The sequence below is a fragment of the Dicentrarchus labrax genome, unplaced genomic scaffold (genome assembly GCF_905237075.1).
Source record: "Dicentrarchus labrax unplaced genomic scaffold, dlabrax2021, whole genome shotgun sequence".
NCBI lineage: Eukaryota > Metazoa > Chordata > Actinopteri > Moronidae > Dicentrarchus > Dicentrarchus labrax.
The window spans coordinates 721,243-738,125 of record NW_026136719.1 but is presented as its reverse complement, the minus strand read 5'-3'; the positions used below and the strand labels follow the sequence as shown (position 1 = coordinate 738,125).

At 45.7% G+C, this 16,883-nt stretch overlaps 1 protein-coding gene across 1 annotated transcript in view; it reads left to right on the top strand.

The window, feature by feature from the left end:
* lamc1 (laminin, gamma 1) overlaps nt 1-16,883 on the top strand; it is a 41,851-nt gene that overhangs the window by 22,422 nt on the left and 2,546 nt on the right. Inside the window, exons 3-27 of the mRNA XM_051378104.1 lie at nt 5,364-5,494; nt 7,132-7,298; nt 7,410-7,595; nt 8,684-8,801; nt 9,255-9,353; nt 10,390-10,526; nt 10,627-10,749; nt 10,860-11,049; nt 11,509-11,621; nt 11,708-11,929; nt 12,162-12,350; nt 12,440-12,685; nt 12,769-12,922; nt 13,011-13,153; nt 13,530-13,708; nt 13,802-13,958; nt 14,045-14,250; nt 14,336-14,415; nt 14,688-14,825; nt 14,903-15,047; nt 15,130-15,279; nt 15,420-15,534; nt 15,991-16,190; nt 16,274-16,432; nt 16,525-16,624. Of these exons, the coding sequence (XP_051234064.1) occupies nt 5,364-5,494; nt 7,132-7,298; nt 7,410-7,595; nt 8,684-8,801; nt 9,255-9,353; nt 10,390-10,526; nt 10,627-10,749; nt 10,860-11,049; nt 11,509-11,621; nt 11,708-11,929; nt 12,162-12,350; nt 12,440-12,685; nt 12,769-12,922; nt 13,011-13,153; nt 13,530-13,708; nt 13,802-13,958; nt 14,045-14,250; nt 14,336-14,415; nt 14,688-14,825; nt 14,903-15,047; nt 15,130-15,279; nt 15,420-15,534; nt 15,991-16,190; nt 16,274-16,432; nt 16,525-16,624 (3,847 nt within the window). The remainder of the gene's footprint in view (nt 1-5,363; nt 5,495-7,131; nt 7,299-7,409; nt 7,596-8,683; nt 8,802-9,254; nt 9,354-10,389; nt 10,527-10,626; nt 10,750-10,859; nt 11,050-11,508; nt 11,622-11,707; nt 11,930-12,161; nt 12,351-12,439; nt 12,686-12,768; nt 12,923-13,010; nt 13,154-13,529; nt 13,709-13,801; nt 13,959-14,044; nt 14,251-14,335; nt 14,416-14,687; nt 14,826-14,902; nt 15,048-15,129; nt 15,280-15,419; nt 15,535-15,990; nt 16,191-16,273; nt 16,433-16,524; nt 16,625-16,883) is intronic.

Sequence of the window (16,883 nt, the reverse complement as noted above, 5' to 3'; positions counted from 1 at the left end):
GCCATGAAACAGGAAGTTGTTGTAACTTGAGTATAATGTGCGTAGCTTGGGACCGCTGATGAGTGTGATCAGTGGGTGTTTATCTGAGCGAGGGTCTAATGAATAAAGTGGGAGCAGTTTGAAACTTGAGCCGGCTCTGGGTCTTTATAATGCGTCTGAAGTGATGGAGAGGTTCAACAGCCTCCTCCTGTTTCTTTCTTTCTTTGTGGTTCCGTCATTAATACTTCCCCTCCGTGTAAATGAACAGATTTAGCTCTGCAGCTCAGCTGTAAACTTCCTTATTTGACTTGTTGGCATGAAGCTATTTATACCGAAGCTGGGGACTCTTTTTGGAGGCGTCAGACGGCTGTTTGTCGCTCTCTGACATTCCCGCTGTCTGTCATCTCTGAGCTCTGAGTAGGAAATAACCGCCAGCTGAGACAGTCCACCTTAACAGCCAGTCTGGCCACCGACCAGCTATCACTCACTTTTATTCCAGAGCTGCGGTTTCCAACCGTTTTGGCTTCTGACCCCTTAAAATAAAGCAGTGTCTGCTTGCAGCCGCTGTGTCACAGGCGTCAGACATCTGTGAGTTTCACCTCCACATTGTGTCATTTGAAGAGATATCCAAGATAAAAATATCCAGTATTGCACATTGTAGACGGACGGTCAGTAACAGGTATTAAAATTTACACTTATATATTTGATTTTCGTTTTGAAATACAAACATTAAAATTGAGAGAGAGATTTAATCCGTGTATCATTCGTTCTTTTCATATTCAATTGAGATTTTAAAATCAGAAAATTAAAAAATGGTTTGTTATTTCCTCATTAGTTTATGAATCTGATACCAAAAAACAAATAACAGTTCATTTTTTGTACTTTCGATTTATTGCTCAGATCAAAAATAGGAAATGAAATAACGAGCCACGGATCGATTTTGATTTTGATATTTAATTTGTCCGATTTGTGAGAACCGGAAGTTATTGTCGTCTTCGTGTGTTGCACTTGGAAGTTTGCCGCAATTTCGCAAAGCCTGAAAAAACTCAATCATGCAGTGAATGTATTTTTTGAGTAATTTCGTATCGACACCATGGCCGCACTGCAACCATATGCTGATTTAATTAAAGAGTTATTTGAAACTGGCAACACACATGTCGAGATTTCTACTACGCTGCAGCAGATGGAGATCCTGGAAGATCCTGCAGATTTTTTCGGTCGTAATGTCGTCTTCCTTGACAGTCACCCGTTTAGTTCCTCTGAACAAGATGAAACTCTCCATGATTGATCCTCAGTTTTGAAGGCTAACGTTAGTTAAACTGAAGAAGTGAATCAAGCTAACGAGACAATAACTTCCGGTTCATACAAAGAAAAAAATTAAATATCAAAATCAAAATCGATCCGTGGCCCGTTATTTCATTTCCTATTTTATTTTTGATCTGAGCAATAAATCGAAAGTACAAAAAATGAACCGTTATTTGTTTTTTGGTATCAGATTCATAAACTAATGAGGAAATAACAAACCGTTTTTTCATTTTCTGATTTTGTAATCTCAATTGAATATGAAAAGAACGAATGTTGTGCGTCTGTCTGTCTGTCTCTCTCTCTCTCTCCCACCCACCTAGAGCCGAAGGATCTGTCCTAGGTTTCTGCCTTTTAACAGGCAGTGTTTCCTTGCCCTTGTCTCCAAGGTCTTGCTCATGGTGGTACTGTTGGGTCTCTGTAATTAATGTTAAAGAGTTCGGTCTAGACCTGCTCTATTTGAAAAGTGTCCTGAGATAACTTCTGTTATGAATTGGCGCTATACAAATAAAATTGAATTGAATTGAATTAAAATTTTAAAAGTGATTTTCATTTTCTATTTTGTTTAAACAAAAAATAAAATGACTAAAAAGCAGGAAGAAGATGGATCTATTGTCAGATATATAATATAATATCCATAGGTATGTTTTCATTAGTGTTTAATCAGCTGAAGAGAATGAGAGTTTGTATCTACAGAGGGAGCGGGTCGTCTTCTGGTGGAGTCCGCCATGTTTATTGTTCAGTGCTCCGGTTCTGTGGCTCATTCGGGCCCCGATCCCCGGCAGTATTCCCCACTGGGTCCCTCTGCTGCTACACTAGCAGTGTTTAAACTCCCCCCCCGTCCTTCCAGCTCCGGGTACAGTTAGCATATGCAGCAGTGCAGCGGAGACTTCCTGTGTTACAGGAGAAAAGGTCCGTGTTACAACAGTCCTCTGATACTTTGGTCCCGGGGACCACTGTTAGTGGGGCAGCCGTAGACTGTTTGTTAGTTTTGGTATCTTAAAAATGTAAAAATGTTGACTTTTACCACCAGTTATGGCCAACTCTGTCTCGTTACAGTGACTGGGTATTCATCCTACAATCTCAAACTAACTGCAGTAGTTAAATACACTGACTCCCGTCTGAAATGCAGTGAAGTAGAAGTAAAATGTTTGCATGGAGCAAACTAGAGTACTGCAGTAAATGTACTCGTTCCACCGCTGACAGATGGTGTATTTGTTCCCAGGCTGCAGTCTGCTGCAGCTCAGCTGAATGTTTGTGATTCCCAGAGGACTTTCTAACATCAGGCAGCATTCTTCCCTCCAGAAAACACGTGTCCCGGTCGAGGCGTTCCACACTGGCACAGAGCTGCACATGATTGATAGCAAACAAATGTTCTGTACAGTTTAAACAGTGTTGACTCAGCCGAGAACCTGCATGAGCTTCCTGGACGGGACGGGCCTGAAGGGCTGCAGCTGCCGGACGAATGATGCGAGTTTATTCTTCATGAATCATAAAGAGAGAAAGCGGGGCGTTACCGGGCAGATAACTGACGGGCTGAGAAAGCAGCTGCACAACAGTTATTAACAATGACGATCCTTCATCAGAGCCAGAAACAGGGCGTCTGAGACTGGAGCTGGTTCTGGTTCCTGACTGAACCATGTCAACAACTCAAACGTTTTGATCAGATTTTTTATTTAGATTTATTTGATCAGCTGGTTTAAATCAATGGCCCGGTTGTATCAAGAGCTGATAACCAACCAGAAGCAGGCAAATAAAAGGGGCCTTGCATTGAAATCTAGTTTTAGAGACTTACTGATTTTGGTTCATACCGAGCTCACGTGGAGGTAAACATGAGCATTTAACCTTTCAACTCACATTAAACTTACCGCCACCTCTGGTGAGCCTGGTTGTACCCACTGTTGAGGTCAGCTGTATTTTTTCCAAGGACCATACAATAAGAGTTGTGAAATAATTGTCCAAAAGTAACATATTGTTTACCAAAAAACCCTGTTCAGTTTTTGGACATTTCTGGACTAATAAAATTAGGGTCAAGGGTATGTTATGTTCAGGGTTGTGCTGAATTGGCCCTGTTAGTGCTAGTGGAGTTCGTCTACAACAGATTAACGATTCTTTCCGTGAGGAGTACGTTTTCGATCGATGGGGTGGAACGCTGCCCCAAACTTTATGACCCTGCGAGCTGGCTCCACCATCCAGAGGCATTAAAAAGAGTCAGCTGCGGTAGTTTAGCATCTGATTAGGACGTCCCCAGGATGACTCTGACCCCAGACCTAGAACATACTGCAGGGACTGTATATCACATCTGGCCTGGGAATGCCTCGGGATCCTCTGGGAACAGCTGGAAGGCTGCCACCACAACCTGGACCTGGATAAACAGGGTTTATTTGTACACTCAGTATGGAAGCAGATTGGTGCTGAGCTGGATCAGTTCATCTGTAAGTTTTAGCCACATTTTCTGTGTCTTTTGTTCCTTGGTCGTCTGTGTTGTACTTTTCAACCTAGTAATAGATCATAAATGTGCCTTAATTGGCTGCCAAAGCACCACCAGCCCCCGTGAGTCCATCAGTAGCTTTTCATGGCTGTTTGGACTATTATGACTCATCCGTCTCAAATGGAAGGACGGAAGCTGCGACCCACTCGCGTCAAGCAACAGAGAGCAGATCGCTGCTGCAATGCTACATCAGAAAAGTCTAAAATAACAATAAACACGATTAAAACAGAGAAACCATTTAACCACGTAGACCCATTGTAGCAGCACTGATAGCAAGAATAAATAAACAGTCAACATCGGGCAGGAAGAAGCTCTGGAGACAGTGACGGAGCCAAACTGCGTGATAAAGCTGTGTCCGGTTGAATTTTGTGAGGCCACAGCTCAGATATGTTGCCTCTCAGCCCACCGCCCACTACCTTGTTGCATTTTTAAAATATAAGTGGTTTGTGTACAGGACAGGAGAGCATTGAATCAATCTTAGTGGTAAAACTGTAAATAACTGACAGGAGTCACAGTGTGGAGCGATTGGTGGGTGAATCAGAAACCTGTTCCACATTCCCAACAGTTATACAAGGATTTAACATCAGTGTGCAAAGTCACAGGAGGAGGCAGAAGAGTAGGTGGATAATAAATGTACAGTGCGTCCGACCTGAACAGGATTTAAAGAGAAAGTCTGAGACCTTTAAATCCTTCCATCTCTGCGGTTTATGTGCAGATTTATTTCCTCTAACAGGAGGCCAACAGGCTGTCAGCAGATATTTTAACAGTTTCCTCCAGAGGTTGAAAGTCGGAACATTTTTTGAAGAGAACAGGGAAAGAGAAGGACATTTATTCACATGTTCCCTGGCATATCAGAAATGGATTAACATTTATACAAGTGTTCCCACTTTCCTGTGGGCTGCTGGTCAGACTGTGGTTTCTGTGAGCTGTGTGTTTGTCTTCAAACAGCTGCTGTGAGCTCTCACTCTGCTGAGTAAAAACCTCAGATAAGCTTCCTGCTGATACTGAACAAAGCTATCGCTGGCCTTCACTCTGAGTTTCCCATGAGCCTTTTCACACGGGCATTGCGATATTGAGTAACTTTCTTTATCCTCATGGCCGAAACCAAACAGGTGTCCTTCAGTAATTCTCTCCATCTGGGTCTCCTATCACAACGCCAAGAAAATAAATTCCACCTCTACAGAAATGTCACAGTTTGAGTGCCTGTTTGCGCCACTGTTTCTTAGTGTTTCCCACAGCCTGAGAACTAAAACCACTTCCCTGTTTGCAGATTCATGGTCCAAGCTGTTTGTGAGTCAAGGAACTTCCATATCTGAGGAATATTTCACACATCTGTGTTGCTCTCGCTAACGGCGAGGTGTCCAATTCTTTGTTTCAAAGTGAAATGTCCCAACAAAAACTGGCAAGATTGTTATAAAACATCAGACATTTATGTTCCCTGCAGAATGAAGTGTAATAACTTCTTCAGGTCAACAATGTGTCCAATACTTTGGTTTATGAGCAAATACATTTTAGAACTGACGACATTCCCTTCAGTGTGTCTGCCCGGCCTGATGTCTCTAACAGTGCGGCCATGTTGTGTCTCTTGCAGGACTGGGTGACGGCCACCGACATCAGAGTGACCCTGAACAGGCTCAACACGTTCGGAGACGAGGTTTTCAACGACCCCAAGGTCCTCAAGTCCTACTACTACGCCATCTCTGACTTCGCTGTGGGAGGAAGGTAAAGAGCAAGAAAAGACTGAAGTTTGTAGCTTTTTGGGAGTTTAAAAAAAAAAAAAAAGAATCTCCATGATGCATTAGTTCAGTTTTATATGGAGGTATGTTGTGCTGCAGTGAATCTAATTATACTGAGAACATATCTGCTTGTTTACATCTGAGTGTGAACAAGTTGGAGCAGCCTGAGGTTCATGAAACCTGCTCAGACAAAGGAAGCTGCACTCAATGACTGAGAGCGGTCAGGTGGTTTTGTGGGTGCTGGTCTCGATGTGTCACTGTGTGGTCTGCTTCCCTGTGGCCTGAATCCACATAAGAACTCCTTTTCCTGCGCGTCTGAAAAAAAAAGGTTTCGACAGGCATTACGAGCGTGTTAAACAGGCTGCCGCTGCACGGCCTCTGCAGCCATAATCTGTTTGAAATGTGGAGCAGATTTCCATTACACAGCCAGCATTCCTGGCATTCCTGGCCGGCAGGGCTGGATTACAGGGAGACCGGAGTGGGGCGGACCGACCGCCATGACGGACGGAAGAAAAGGGAAGAGTCCTGAGCTGAAGCACCTGTCAGAGCTGCAGAATTTAACCTTTATTTATCCAAGGAGGAGGTTTCTAAGGAGTCTTTTCCTCTGTTAGCTCCGCCCCCATTTACCTGAACTTGTTCACCTGAGAGCTGAGCTTCATCAGCCAATCAGCTTCAAGAGTCCTCTTCATTCTTCAGCCCTGTGATGGACATGAAACGGGTTGAATCTTGAGTACAAACACACTGAGCTCAAACTGTGTTGGTGAACATTGAGATTTTAATTAAAACTTGAACTGAACGAAGCTAACAGTCTGAAAGCTAACTGAAGTCAAAGATAAAAGGCTCGGCGATCTCTGAGGACAGTTTATCTTCTGCTCTCTGGAGGCCTTTGTGTTATTGGTGACTTCACTGTTAATTTAAGAAGCAAGAGGAGTCTAACTTCCACTGAGGTTTCTTCTGGCAGAGAATCTCATCCAACAACCTAACAATGATTCAGTTCCTGAACGCTGACCCACACACCAAGCTTTAACCTTGTTTAGTAAAGATTTATTCATTATAAAATACCTTCTCTCAGTGCAGCTGCACACACAGAGTTCAGTATCTATCTGCCTGGGAGAGATTTCTACAACTCAAACTGTGGACAATAATTAGAAGTTGTATGTATGTTGCAGTGTTCAGTTCCTTCTCACTGTCAGTTTTTCCACGTCTCTCTGCCAACAAACACCTGAGACAATAACCAAACGGTGGCTGCTGAGCAAGTCCGGTCCTGTTGTGAGGGGCTCTTCCCCCCTCGAGGAAGTTTAACAAAGCCTTCCCTCAGAGCCACCGGGCGGAAAAACCTCATCAGACCCAAAAACAATATCAGCACCGCCCCGTCCACCGCTGTCATTTTAAAACTCTGAGCCTCTGGCTTCTTCCTGTTTTCATACGTCAGATATTTCGAATAAATCTGAAGAGTTTTTAAAGCAGTGTGGAGAAGTTTATGGCACAGAGTAACAGATAGTTCAGGACTAAATAATCTTTCTTTGTTGGTTAACAGAGAGGTTGTTAGTGGAGGTTCTAATCCCGGAGTCTCAAAGAAACATGTTGTCCTCCAGGTGTGACAGGTGTGTTTCTGTGCTGCAGGTGTAAGTGTAACGGCCATGCCAGTGAGTGTGTGAAGAACAGCAGAGGACAACTGTTGTGTAACTGCAAACACAACACGGAGGGCGACGACTGCAACGTCTGCAAACCGTTCTACAACGACCGGCCGTGGAGGAGAGCGACCGCCGAAAACCCCAACGAATGTCTGCGTAAGTCTGCTGAGCTCTTTTACTGCAGCCGTTACTGCTTTACTGCAGCTGTACTGCAGACAGTAAGGTGGACTGAAGCATTATGGGTAACCCTGTGAATGTGTCTTTCAGCCTGCGACTGTAGCGGGAAGAGCTCTGAGTGTTACTTCGATGGCGAGTTGTACCGGGCCACCGGACACGGAGGTCACTGCAGGAACTGCGCCGACAACACGGACGGGCCCAACTGTGAGCGCTGCCTGGACAACTACTACAGAGAGCAGAGCGGCCGCTGCCTGCCCTGTGGCTGCAACACCGTCGGTGAGTTCCAGACCTCTCAACAGCACCTCATGGCCTTCTTGTTGACATTGATCTCCACTCCCTGTTACTTTCTGCTGTTTCCAAGGTTCATTATTAGAAGGTCGGTCAGCTCAGTTTATGGGAATTATTAAGGTTCAAATCCCCTCTGCTCCACACTGTTACACCAAACTCCATTCAAAAAACGGCTGTTTTAAGGAAGTAAAACCTTTATTTCCACCATCAAACTGCAGTGAGAGGATTAATAAACTGCAGTGAGAGGATTAATAAACTGCAGAGAGGATTAATAAACTGAAGGAGAGGATTAATAAACTGCAGTGAGAGGATTAATAAACTGCAGTGAGAGGATTAATAAACTGCAGTGAGAGGATTAATAAACTGCAGTGAGAGGATTAATAAACTGCAGTGAGAGGATTAATAAACTGCAGTGAGAGGATTAATAAACTGCAGTGAGAGGATTAATAAACTGCAGTGAGAGGATTAATAAACTGCAGAGAGGATTAATAAACTGCAGAGAGGATTAATAAACTGCAGTGAGGATTAATAAACTGCAGTGAGGATTAATAAACTGCAGTGAGAGGATTAATAAACTGCAGTGAGAGGATTAATAAACTGCAGAGAGGATTGATAAACTGCAGTGAGAGGATTAATAAACTGCAGTGAGAGGATTAATAAACTGCAGAGAGGATTAATAAACTGCAGAGAGGATTAATAAACTGCAGTGAGAGGATTAATAAACTGCAGTGAGAGGATTAATAAACTGCAGTGAGAGGATTAATAAACTGCAGAGTGAGGTAGGTAATCGATCAGTAATATGGTGATGACATTATGAGTCTGTGCAGTGAAACATGTGAAACCTCTGGAATGAATCTTGTGGGTTTTCGGTATTTAACTCAACGCAGCAGCAAACCGCCGCTTAATGTGAACCAGCTGAGTCCCAGTGACACAGTTCCACCAGTTCTGTCCCGTAACGGTTAATGGGAGCTGATTGTTTACACGTGGTTGAAGGTTAACATGCTGACGGTCTGTGTGTGTGTGTGTGTGTGTGTGTGTGTGTGTGTGTGTTGTGTGTGTGTTTTGTGTGTGTGCAGGCTCAGAGTCTCCTCAGTGTGACAACAGAGGAATGTGTGCGTGTAAACCGGGAGTGACCGGAGAGAAGTGCGACCGCTGCCAGCCGGGATACCACAGTCTGACGGAGGCCGGCTGCAGGTACGCACTGACTCCAGATCAGCTCCACACTGTAACTGTTTCATCTGTGTGTCCAGTAGAGCTGCAACAACCATCAGTTAATCAATCACAGATGGATTTAGATAATTGATTGATCAGAAATGGTTCCAGCGTTTTCATCCTAACCTGAGTCTCTTCACTGAAACCTTTTTATCTCATAATTTCACTTAACATGAACACATTTATTAGTTTTGATTTTATTTAATTTACAGTTTAATGAGGAAATGTTACAGTTTATACATTTATACAGATTTCTGTCTTTTCTTCCCATCAATAAAATTTTTTACATTTGGGGTTCAGTCTTTAGATGGAGAGTAGATGCACTGTGAGCGCCCTCTGCTGGTCACATTTATAGATCCATCTGACTGTCCTGTCTGTACATCATGTGTTCATATTACACACATATAACACACACTTCCTCTCTCTCTCTGTCAGGCCTTGTTCTTGCTCGCCCTCTGGCAGCACTCAGGAGTGTGACGTCAACACGGGACAGTGTCGCTGCAAAGAGAACGTGGAGGGCTTCAGCTGCGACAGGTAACACACATAATATTACAGTATTTAGATATTCGCAGAGGTCAGTCTTTGAAAGGATAGATGGATTTTCTACATTTTTCACAATAAACAGACACAGCCCAAAAGTAAAAAAAAAAAAAACTCCCAATATTTTCTCTCTAATATTTTCTTTTATGTACCTCAAAGTTGTTCTGTAATTTCTGTAATAATGTAATAATCAAATTGTAATTTGATTACTGATAATCAGTATCTGTATCGGCCCTGATGAATCCATATCAATCAATCAATGCTGTCAGATATCAATAACATCCTTGATCAGTCCTGAGGAGTGTTTATGGCTTCTACAGCAGCAGAGGTCACATGCAGTTTACATTATATATATATATATATATATATATATATATATTTAATAAGATCTACAACATGTGAAGATAATTCAGCAGCAGATTATATTTGGTTGGCAGCTGCTGTCGCCTGTTATTCACAGTGAAGCAGGAAATGTCTCACACACTCTCGCTCTCTCACACACACTCTCTCACTCACACACACACACACACACTCTCACACACACACACACACACACACACTCACACTCACACACACACACACACACACACACACACACACACACACACCCACACACACACTTAGCTGTCAGCAGGTTTCAATGAAGCCTCTGATGAGCAGTGTAATGCTGTATTATATATGATGAAGAGCTTTCTTCTCACAGGTGAGACAGTTGGTCTGAGTAATGACAGTGCAGCATATTGAGTTATAGTGTGTAAAACATTACAATAATACAGGCTTTAGATAGCTTTAGATATTCGCAGAGGTCACATGCAGTTTTTGCCACTCATTGTAAGGATAGACCGATTATCAGCATTTTTCAGAGAGATGGACCCATTAAACTCCAGTTGCTTTCAGCTCATTGAAGACAGGATGAAGTAAAGCAAAGTCATCAGATACAGCTGAAGACTGACCCCTGACCTCTGACCTTTGTGTGATGACAGCTCGTATTTTAGAGGCTCTGATGTTTGAACTTGTGTGTGTCCGTCAGGTGTAAACTGGGTTACTTCAACCTGGACCCCACCAACCCTCAGGGCTGCACCCCCTGTTTCTGCTTCCAGCACTCGTCTGTGTGCGACAGCGCCGAGGGCTTCAGCGTCCACAGCGTCAGCTCGTCCTTCTACAGAGGTAACACCTCGAGACGCAGGCACGCAAAAACCCAGAAGATGTATTTAACTACAGTGTCGCTGCTGTAACGTGTGTGTGTGTGTTTGTGTGTCTGTGTCAGATGACGAACAGTGGACCGGTCAGCAGCGTGACGGATCCAGCGTCTCCGTGCAGTGGTCTCCCAGCGGACAGGAAGTCTCCCTCATCTCAGACGACTACTTCCCCATGTACTTCATAGCTCCGGGTACGAACTGATCAGAGATAATCCCACTGTCAGACAAACTAATGTTAGCCAGCTAACATCCAGCGTTTTAACATCCAGGTGTGTTTTTCCCGTCTTTCTGTGCGTCACAGAGAAGTTTTTGGGGAACCAGATGCTGAGTTACGGACAGAACCTGAGTCTGAGTTTCCGAGTCGACCGGCGGGACACTCGGCTGTCGGCGGAGGATCTGGTGCTCGAGGGAGCCAACCTGAGGGTGGCCGTCCCCCTCATCGCTCAGGGCAACGCCTACCCCAATGAGAACATGCAGACATACGTGTTCAGGTGAGACACACCTGCTCTCAACAGATTATCTGATCTGTTAATCTGAGATTAAAATGTATTGATAATCTGTGAATGAGGTTCAGTTTTAACGTCACGCACACAAAAACCACAGATTCAATTCATCTTAACTTACAAACACAAAATAAACTAATTTATTTACACTGTGCTCCTGAATTATACTTAATGTTTGTTTCCATAATCTCTAAATTCTGTTAATCTGGATTTACTTTATAATCCTAAATTTCCTTCCAGTGTCAGTTATCAGTAAAATCCAGGTAACATCTGGTTTTAATTTATGACGATGGATATATTTTGTGATTATTTATTAAGTATTAATAATAATCTGGATTAAGATTTGTTGTCCACTGGTAATCTGGCTCAACTGGACAGATTATTGGTGGTAATCTGTATTAAACTGGGTGATAATGTTATTGATGTGTTGCTCTGGTTGCGGTTCAGACTCCACGACAGCACTGACTACCCCTGGAGGCCGACCATCAGCCACTCGGACTTCCAGAAACTTCTCCACAACCTGACCGCCATCAAGATCCGCGGCACCTACAGCGAGAAGAGTACGCACGCACTGATAAACACTTCACCGTGGTAAAGGTAGACAACTCTGATAGCTTATGTTATGCTAATGAATCTGTCTCTCCAGGCGCCGGTTACCTTGACGACGTCTCCTTGGTGACGGCGAGGCGGGCTCCAGGAGTTCCGGCCCGCTGGGTGGAGCAGTGCACCTGTCCTCAGGGTTACCAGGGTCAACACTGTGAGCAGTGCACTCTGGGATATCGCCGCGCCCGTCCAGAGCTCGGAGCCTTCAGCCCCTGTGAGCCCTGCAACTGTAACGGACACAGCGACGACTGCAATGCCAACACAGGTAACACTGCTGACTGACTGCTGACTGACTGTTACTGTTTCTGACTGTTACCATCTGTTACCGACTGATACTGACTGTTACTGACTGTTACTGACTGTTACTGACTGTTACTGACTGTTACTGACTGTTATTGTCTGTTACTGACTGTTATTGTCTGTTACTGACTGTTATTGACTGTTATTGACTGTTACTGACTGTTACTGACTGATACTGACTGTTATTGTCTGTCCAGGAGCGTGTGACTGTCAGGACAACACAGCTGGTTTGAGCTGTGAGCGCTGTAAAGACGGTTTCTATGGCGACGCCACCCGGGGGACGTCAGGTGACTGTCAGCCGTGTCCCTGTCCGGCCGGAGCCACCTGCGCCGTCGTCCTCAAAACCAGAGAGGTGGTCTGCACCAACTGTCCCACAGGAACCACAGGTACACACAGCTCACCTGTACACACATAACGTAACAAAGATCACCTGTTCCCGTCCAGGTGTGTGACCTCTGACCTCACCTGTCTGCAGGTAAGCGCTGCGAGCTCTGTGATGACGGTTTCTTCGGCGACCCTCTGGGTCAGAGCGGGCCGGTGCGAGCCTGCCGCGCCTGCAAGTGCAGCGACAACATCGACCCCAACGCCGTCGGCAACTGCAACCGCGAGACCGGAGAGTGCCTCAAGTGCATCTACAACACCGACGGCTTCTTCTGCGACCGCTGCAAGGATGGTTTCTACGGCAACGCCCTGGCCACCAACCCCGCCGACAAGTGCAAACGTAAGAGGAAGTCCCGTTCACCATCATTGTTCATGTCCTTATTGGTTCCTGTTTGTTGACTCACTGACTGCGGTTCTCCTCAGCCTGCTCCTGCTCGCCATCCGGTACCGTCGACCGCCAAACCGGCTGCTCGCAGGTCACCGGTCAGTGTCAGTGCCTCCCCAACGTCGCCGAGCGCGACTGCAGCGCCTGTCAGCCCGGCTTCTTCAACTTGCAGAGCGGCAACGGCTGTGAACGGTCAGCTGACTCACCATCGCAGCAGCATCAGCATCAGATCAACGGCACCGTCCGTCCTTTCTAACCGTTCCTCTCCTCGCTTCCACAGGTGTAACTGCAACCCCATTGGCTCCACCAACGGCCAGTGTGACATCACTACGGGACAGTGTGAGTGTCAGCCCGGCGTCACTGGCCTGCACTGCGAACGCTGCGAGGTCAACTTCTTCGGCTTCAGCTCGTCCGGATGCAAACGTAAGTACAGTGACATCGCCACAACACGCCGTTAACACCTGGAATTAAACACCTGTATCAGGGGATCAAGGGACATTTAGAATAGATAAAAATGTGCGATTAATTACGAGTTACCTATTAAATATTTTAATCGTTTGACAGCACTAATTATTATTAATGTTACTTTAATTATTCACTCCGTTCTGTTGCGCCAGTTCTTCTGTGCTTGTTGTAACATCTGCACTCAATGTGAGATATTGGGATAACGTGTCTGAATACAGATTGCTTTTTAATACCAGGTGTAAACAGGGTGCGAGTCGGACTGTGTCCAGGTGTCGTCATTTGACGTATGTGGTTAAATAGATAAATAAAAAGTCTCCCTCTGTGCGACCCGCAGCCTGCGACTGCGACCCCGAAGGCTCTCAGTCGGGTCAGTGTAAAGAGGACGGTCGCTGTGAGTGTCGGCCCGGCTTTGTTGGAGCTCGATGTGACATGTGTGAGGAGAACTACTTCTACAACCGCTCGGCTCCGGGCTGCCAGCAGTGTCCCTCCTGCTACAGTCTGGTCAGAGACAAGGTGAGGACGGCACAGAGAATAACTACAGGAGCAACTTCAGACTCTTCTGTTTGGGACGCCTGCACAACGGTAACTGACTGTTTGTCTCTCCAGGTGAACCAGCAGAGGCAGAAGCTCCACGATCTGCAGACTCTGATCGATAACCTCGGCTCGGGTCAGGACACTGTCACCGATAAGGCCTTCGAGGATCGGCTGAAGGAGGCGGAGAGAGCCATAATGGAGCTGCTGGAGGAGGCTCAGACCAGCAAAGGTAACACGGCGTCTGCTTTCCTCAGAAACACAGAAAACGAGCTCAGCCCTGAAATGATTGACCCAACGTGACCTTTGACCCTACAGATGTAGACAAAGGTCTGCTGGATCGTCTGAACAACCTCAACAACACTCTGACCACCCAGTGGAACCGGCTGCAGAACATCCGCAACACAGTGGACAACACCGGCACTCAGGCCGACCGCGCCCGCAACCGAGTCCGAGACGCCGAGGACCTGATCGACCGAGCCCGGCAGGAGCTGGACAAGGCCAAGGACGCCATCAGTAAAGTGGTGAGTGATGTCACTGTTGTCACGGCAACTGTTAGTTCAATGACTAACGGAGAGCTTTATTAAACGAGGTCAATGTTGTCTGCAGGACATCAAACCCCCCAGCGGCACCGGAGATGCAAACAACATGACGCTGCTGGCAGAGGAGGCTCGGACGCTGGCTGAGAAGTAAGACAAGTTTATTCACAACTTTGAAGATTTCAAACATTACATATTTCTTTGCTTATTGAGGCTCGACACCTTTCTAATTATGTGTTCGTTGAACCCAACTGTGGTTTGCGGAGTACAGTTTGAGTTCAGCATTGTGGCCATCAAAATGTTGGTAGTGGCGAATAAATGAATTATTAAATTTGGTATCAGTGCACGGACCTGCGTACTCGCTGGTACTGAAGGAGTTTCTGATGCCAGTATCTGAACAAATCTGTCTGCGCTTTTCTCAGGCACAAGATGGACGCTGATCAGATTGAGAAGATTGCCAAAGACGCCAACGACACATCGACCAAAGCGTACAACCTGCTGCTGAAGACCCTGGATGGCGAGGGCAAGACGAGTCAGGAGATCACCGAGCTCAACAAGAAGTACGTCACTCCAAAGCTAACTCTCGTCCCTTGAATGATTATCCGAGTGTAACACCTGTTCTGTCTGTTGTGTTCAGGTATAACGATGCGAAGGAGCTGGCCAAGAATCTGGAGAAACAGGCCAACAAGGTTCAGGCCGAGGCCGAAGACGCCGGAGAAAAAGCTCTGAAGATCTTCGCCAACCTGACCAGCCTCCCGCCGTTCGACACCAAGGCCCTGGAGGTGAGTTCCCCACTGACGCGAATGAGTTTTTACGATGTTTAATTCGAATTCCTGGGTGACTGAGTGGCCGGTGTGTTTTCAGGATGAAGCCAGTAAGATAAAGAAGGAGGCGTCGGACCTCGACAAACTGATCGATAAGACGGAGAAGGACTACAACGACCTCAGAGACGACCTGAAGGGCAAAGAGCAGGAAGTCCGCAAACTGCTGGAGAAAGGCAAAAGTGAGCAGCAGGTATGTACTCAGGAGACTCCTACTCCCAGTCTTTATGCTAAGCTAAACACTGCTAACACGTCCTGACTGCAGTTCGGTTGAACTTTGTTGGAAAACGCGTCTCGTATGAAATTAAGTTGTTATTGTTGTTTTGTTGACAGACTGCGGATCAGCTTTTGGCTCGAGCCGACGCTGCCAAAGCTCTGGCTGAGGAGGCGGCGAAGAAGGGTCAGTCCACCTTCAGAGAGGCCGAGAGCATCCTGGAAGACCTCCGAGGTACCTGCCTGTCTCTTCAATTTAAGAGCTTTTAAGTTTACCAAATAGCATGAAAGCTACCTTAATGTGTACATTTAAAGACAATTTAGGGATAATTTAAAAATAAACCTGATTAACAGTTAATATACTGGTATAAAAATGACAAAATAAATGAATGCATAAAACCCTTCAAATATTACAGTTAATCAGTGTAACAAACCCATTAATTATCATTAAACCAAAACTGCTAACCTTAAAAACACTAAACTCGACATTAACAACGGACAAATGTTTCAGTAGAAGAAATTAAAATGTAATGTAAAGGTTTAGTTTTTCAAATAAAGGTGCAAGTTAAGAGATCTCGCTGTAGATTGTTTGGTAATTCTTTGAGAGATAGTTTGACAAACTGACTCAGTTACTGATAGTTCCTATCAAATAAACCTAAACGTCTTCGCAACCTTCGTAAACTTCCTGCAGACTTCGACAAGAGGGTCAATGACAACAAGACCGCCGCAGAGGACGCCCTGAAGAAGATCCCTGCCATAAACGCCACCATCATGGCCGCCAACGACAAGACCAGGCAGGCAGAGGCGGCGCTCGGCAACGCGGCCGCAGACGCCCGAGAGGCCAAGAGCAAGGCGGAGGAGGCCGAGAGGATCGCCAGCAACGTGCAGAAGGTGAGACGGGAAGCAATCTGCGGTTAACCGGAAATATGTTGGTGAGGTTTTTATCCTCTGACTGTGAATCTGTGTGCTCTCAGGGCTCCGCCAAGACCAAGGACGATGCGGAGAAGGCCTTGGAGGACACCAACAAGCTGGACAACGAGGTCAACGACATGATGACCGAGCTGGGCGCCGCAGAGCAGGAGTTGGCCAGGAAGAAGTCTGAGGCAGACCGGGACATGATGATGGCTGGAATGGTACGAGCCGGTTCTGCTGGTTAATAACAAACATTTTAGAGTAATCTGTAAAACGAGTTCCTGTTGGATCAACGCTGTTTATTGTTCCGCAGGCGTCAGACAACGCCAAGGAGGCTGAGGACAACGCCCGCAAGGCCAAGGGCGCTGTAAAGACGGTTCTGAGCACCATCACCGCCCTGCTGGAGCAGCTGGGTAAGAGCAGACATCAGAGTTGAACAGAATAACAATGTGTTTACAGACATTTTATAGTTCATTACCGAAGTTATCTCGGGATACTTTTCCTCCCATTGGTTCCCGTTTGAAGCCAGGATTGTGTTTTTGCACCATTCATTTGTACAATCCCATCAGCACAAGTCAACCTCAGCAGCAGTTCGTTACCTTATGGATGAATTAAGATCAATCAGAGTTTTTCCAGTTGACCTGAAAGGTTTCGTCTCATTGGTTCTGATTG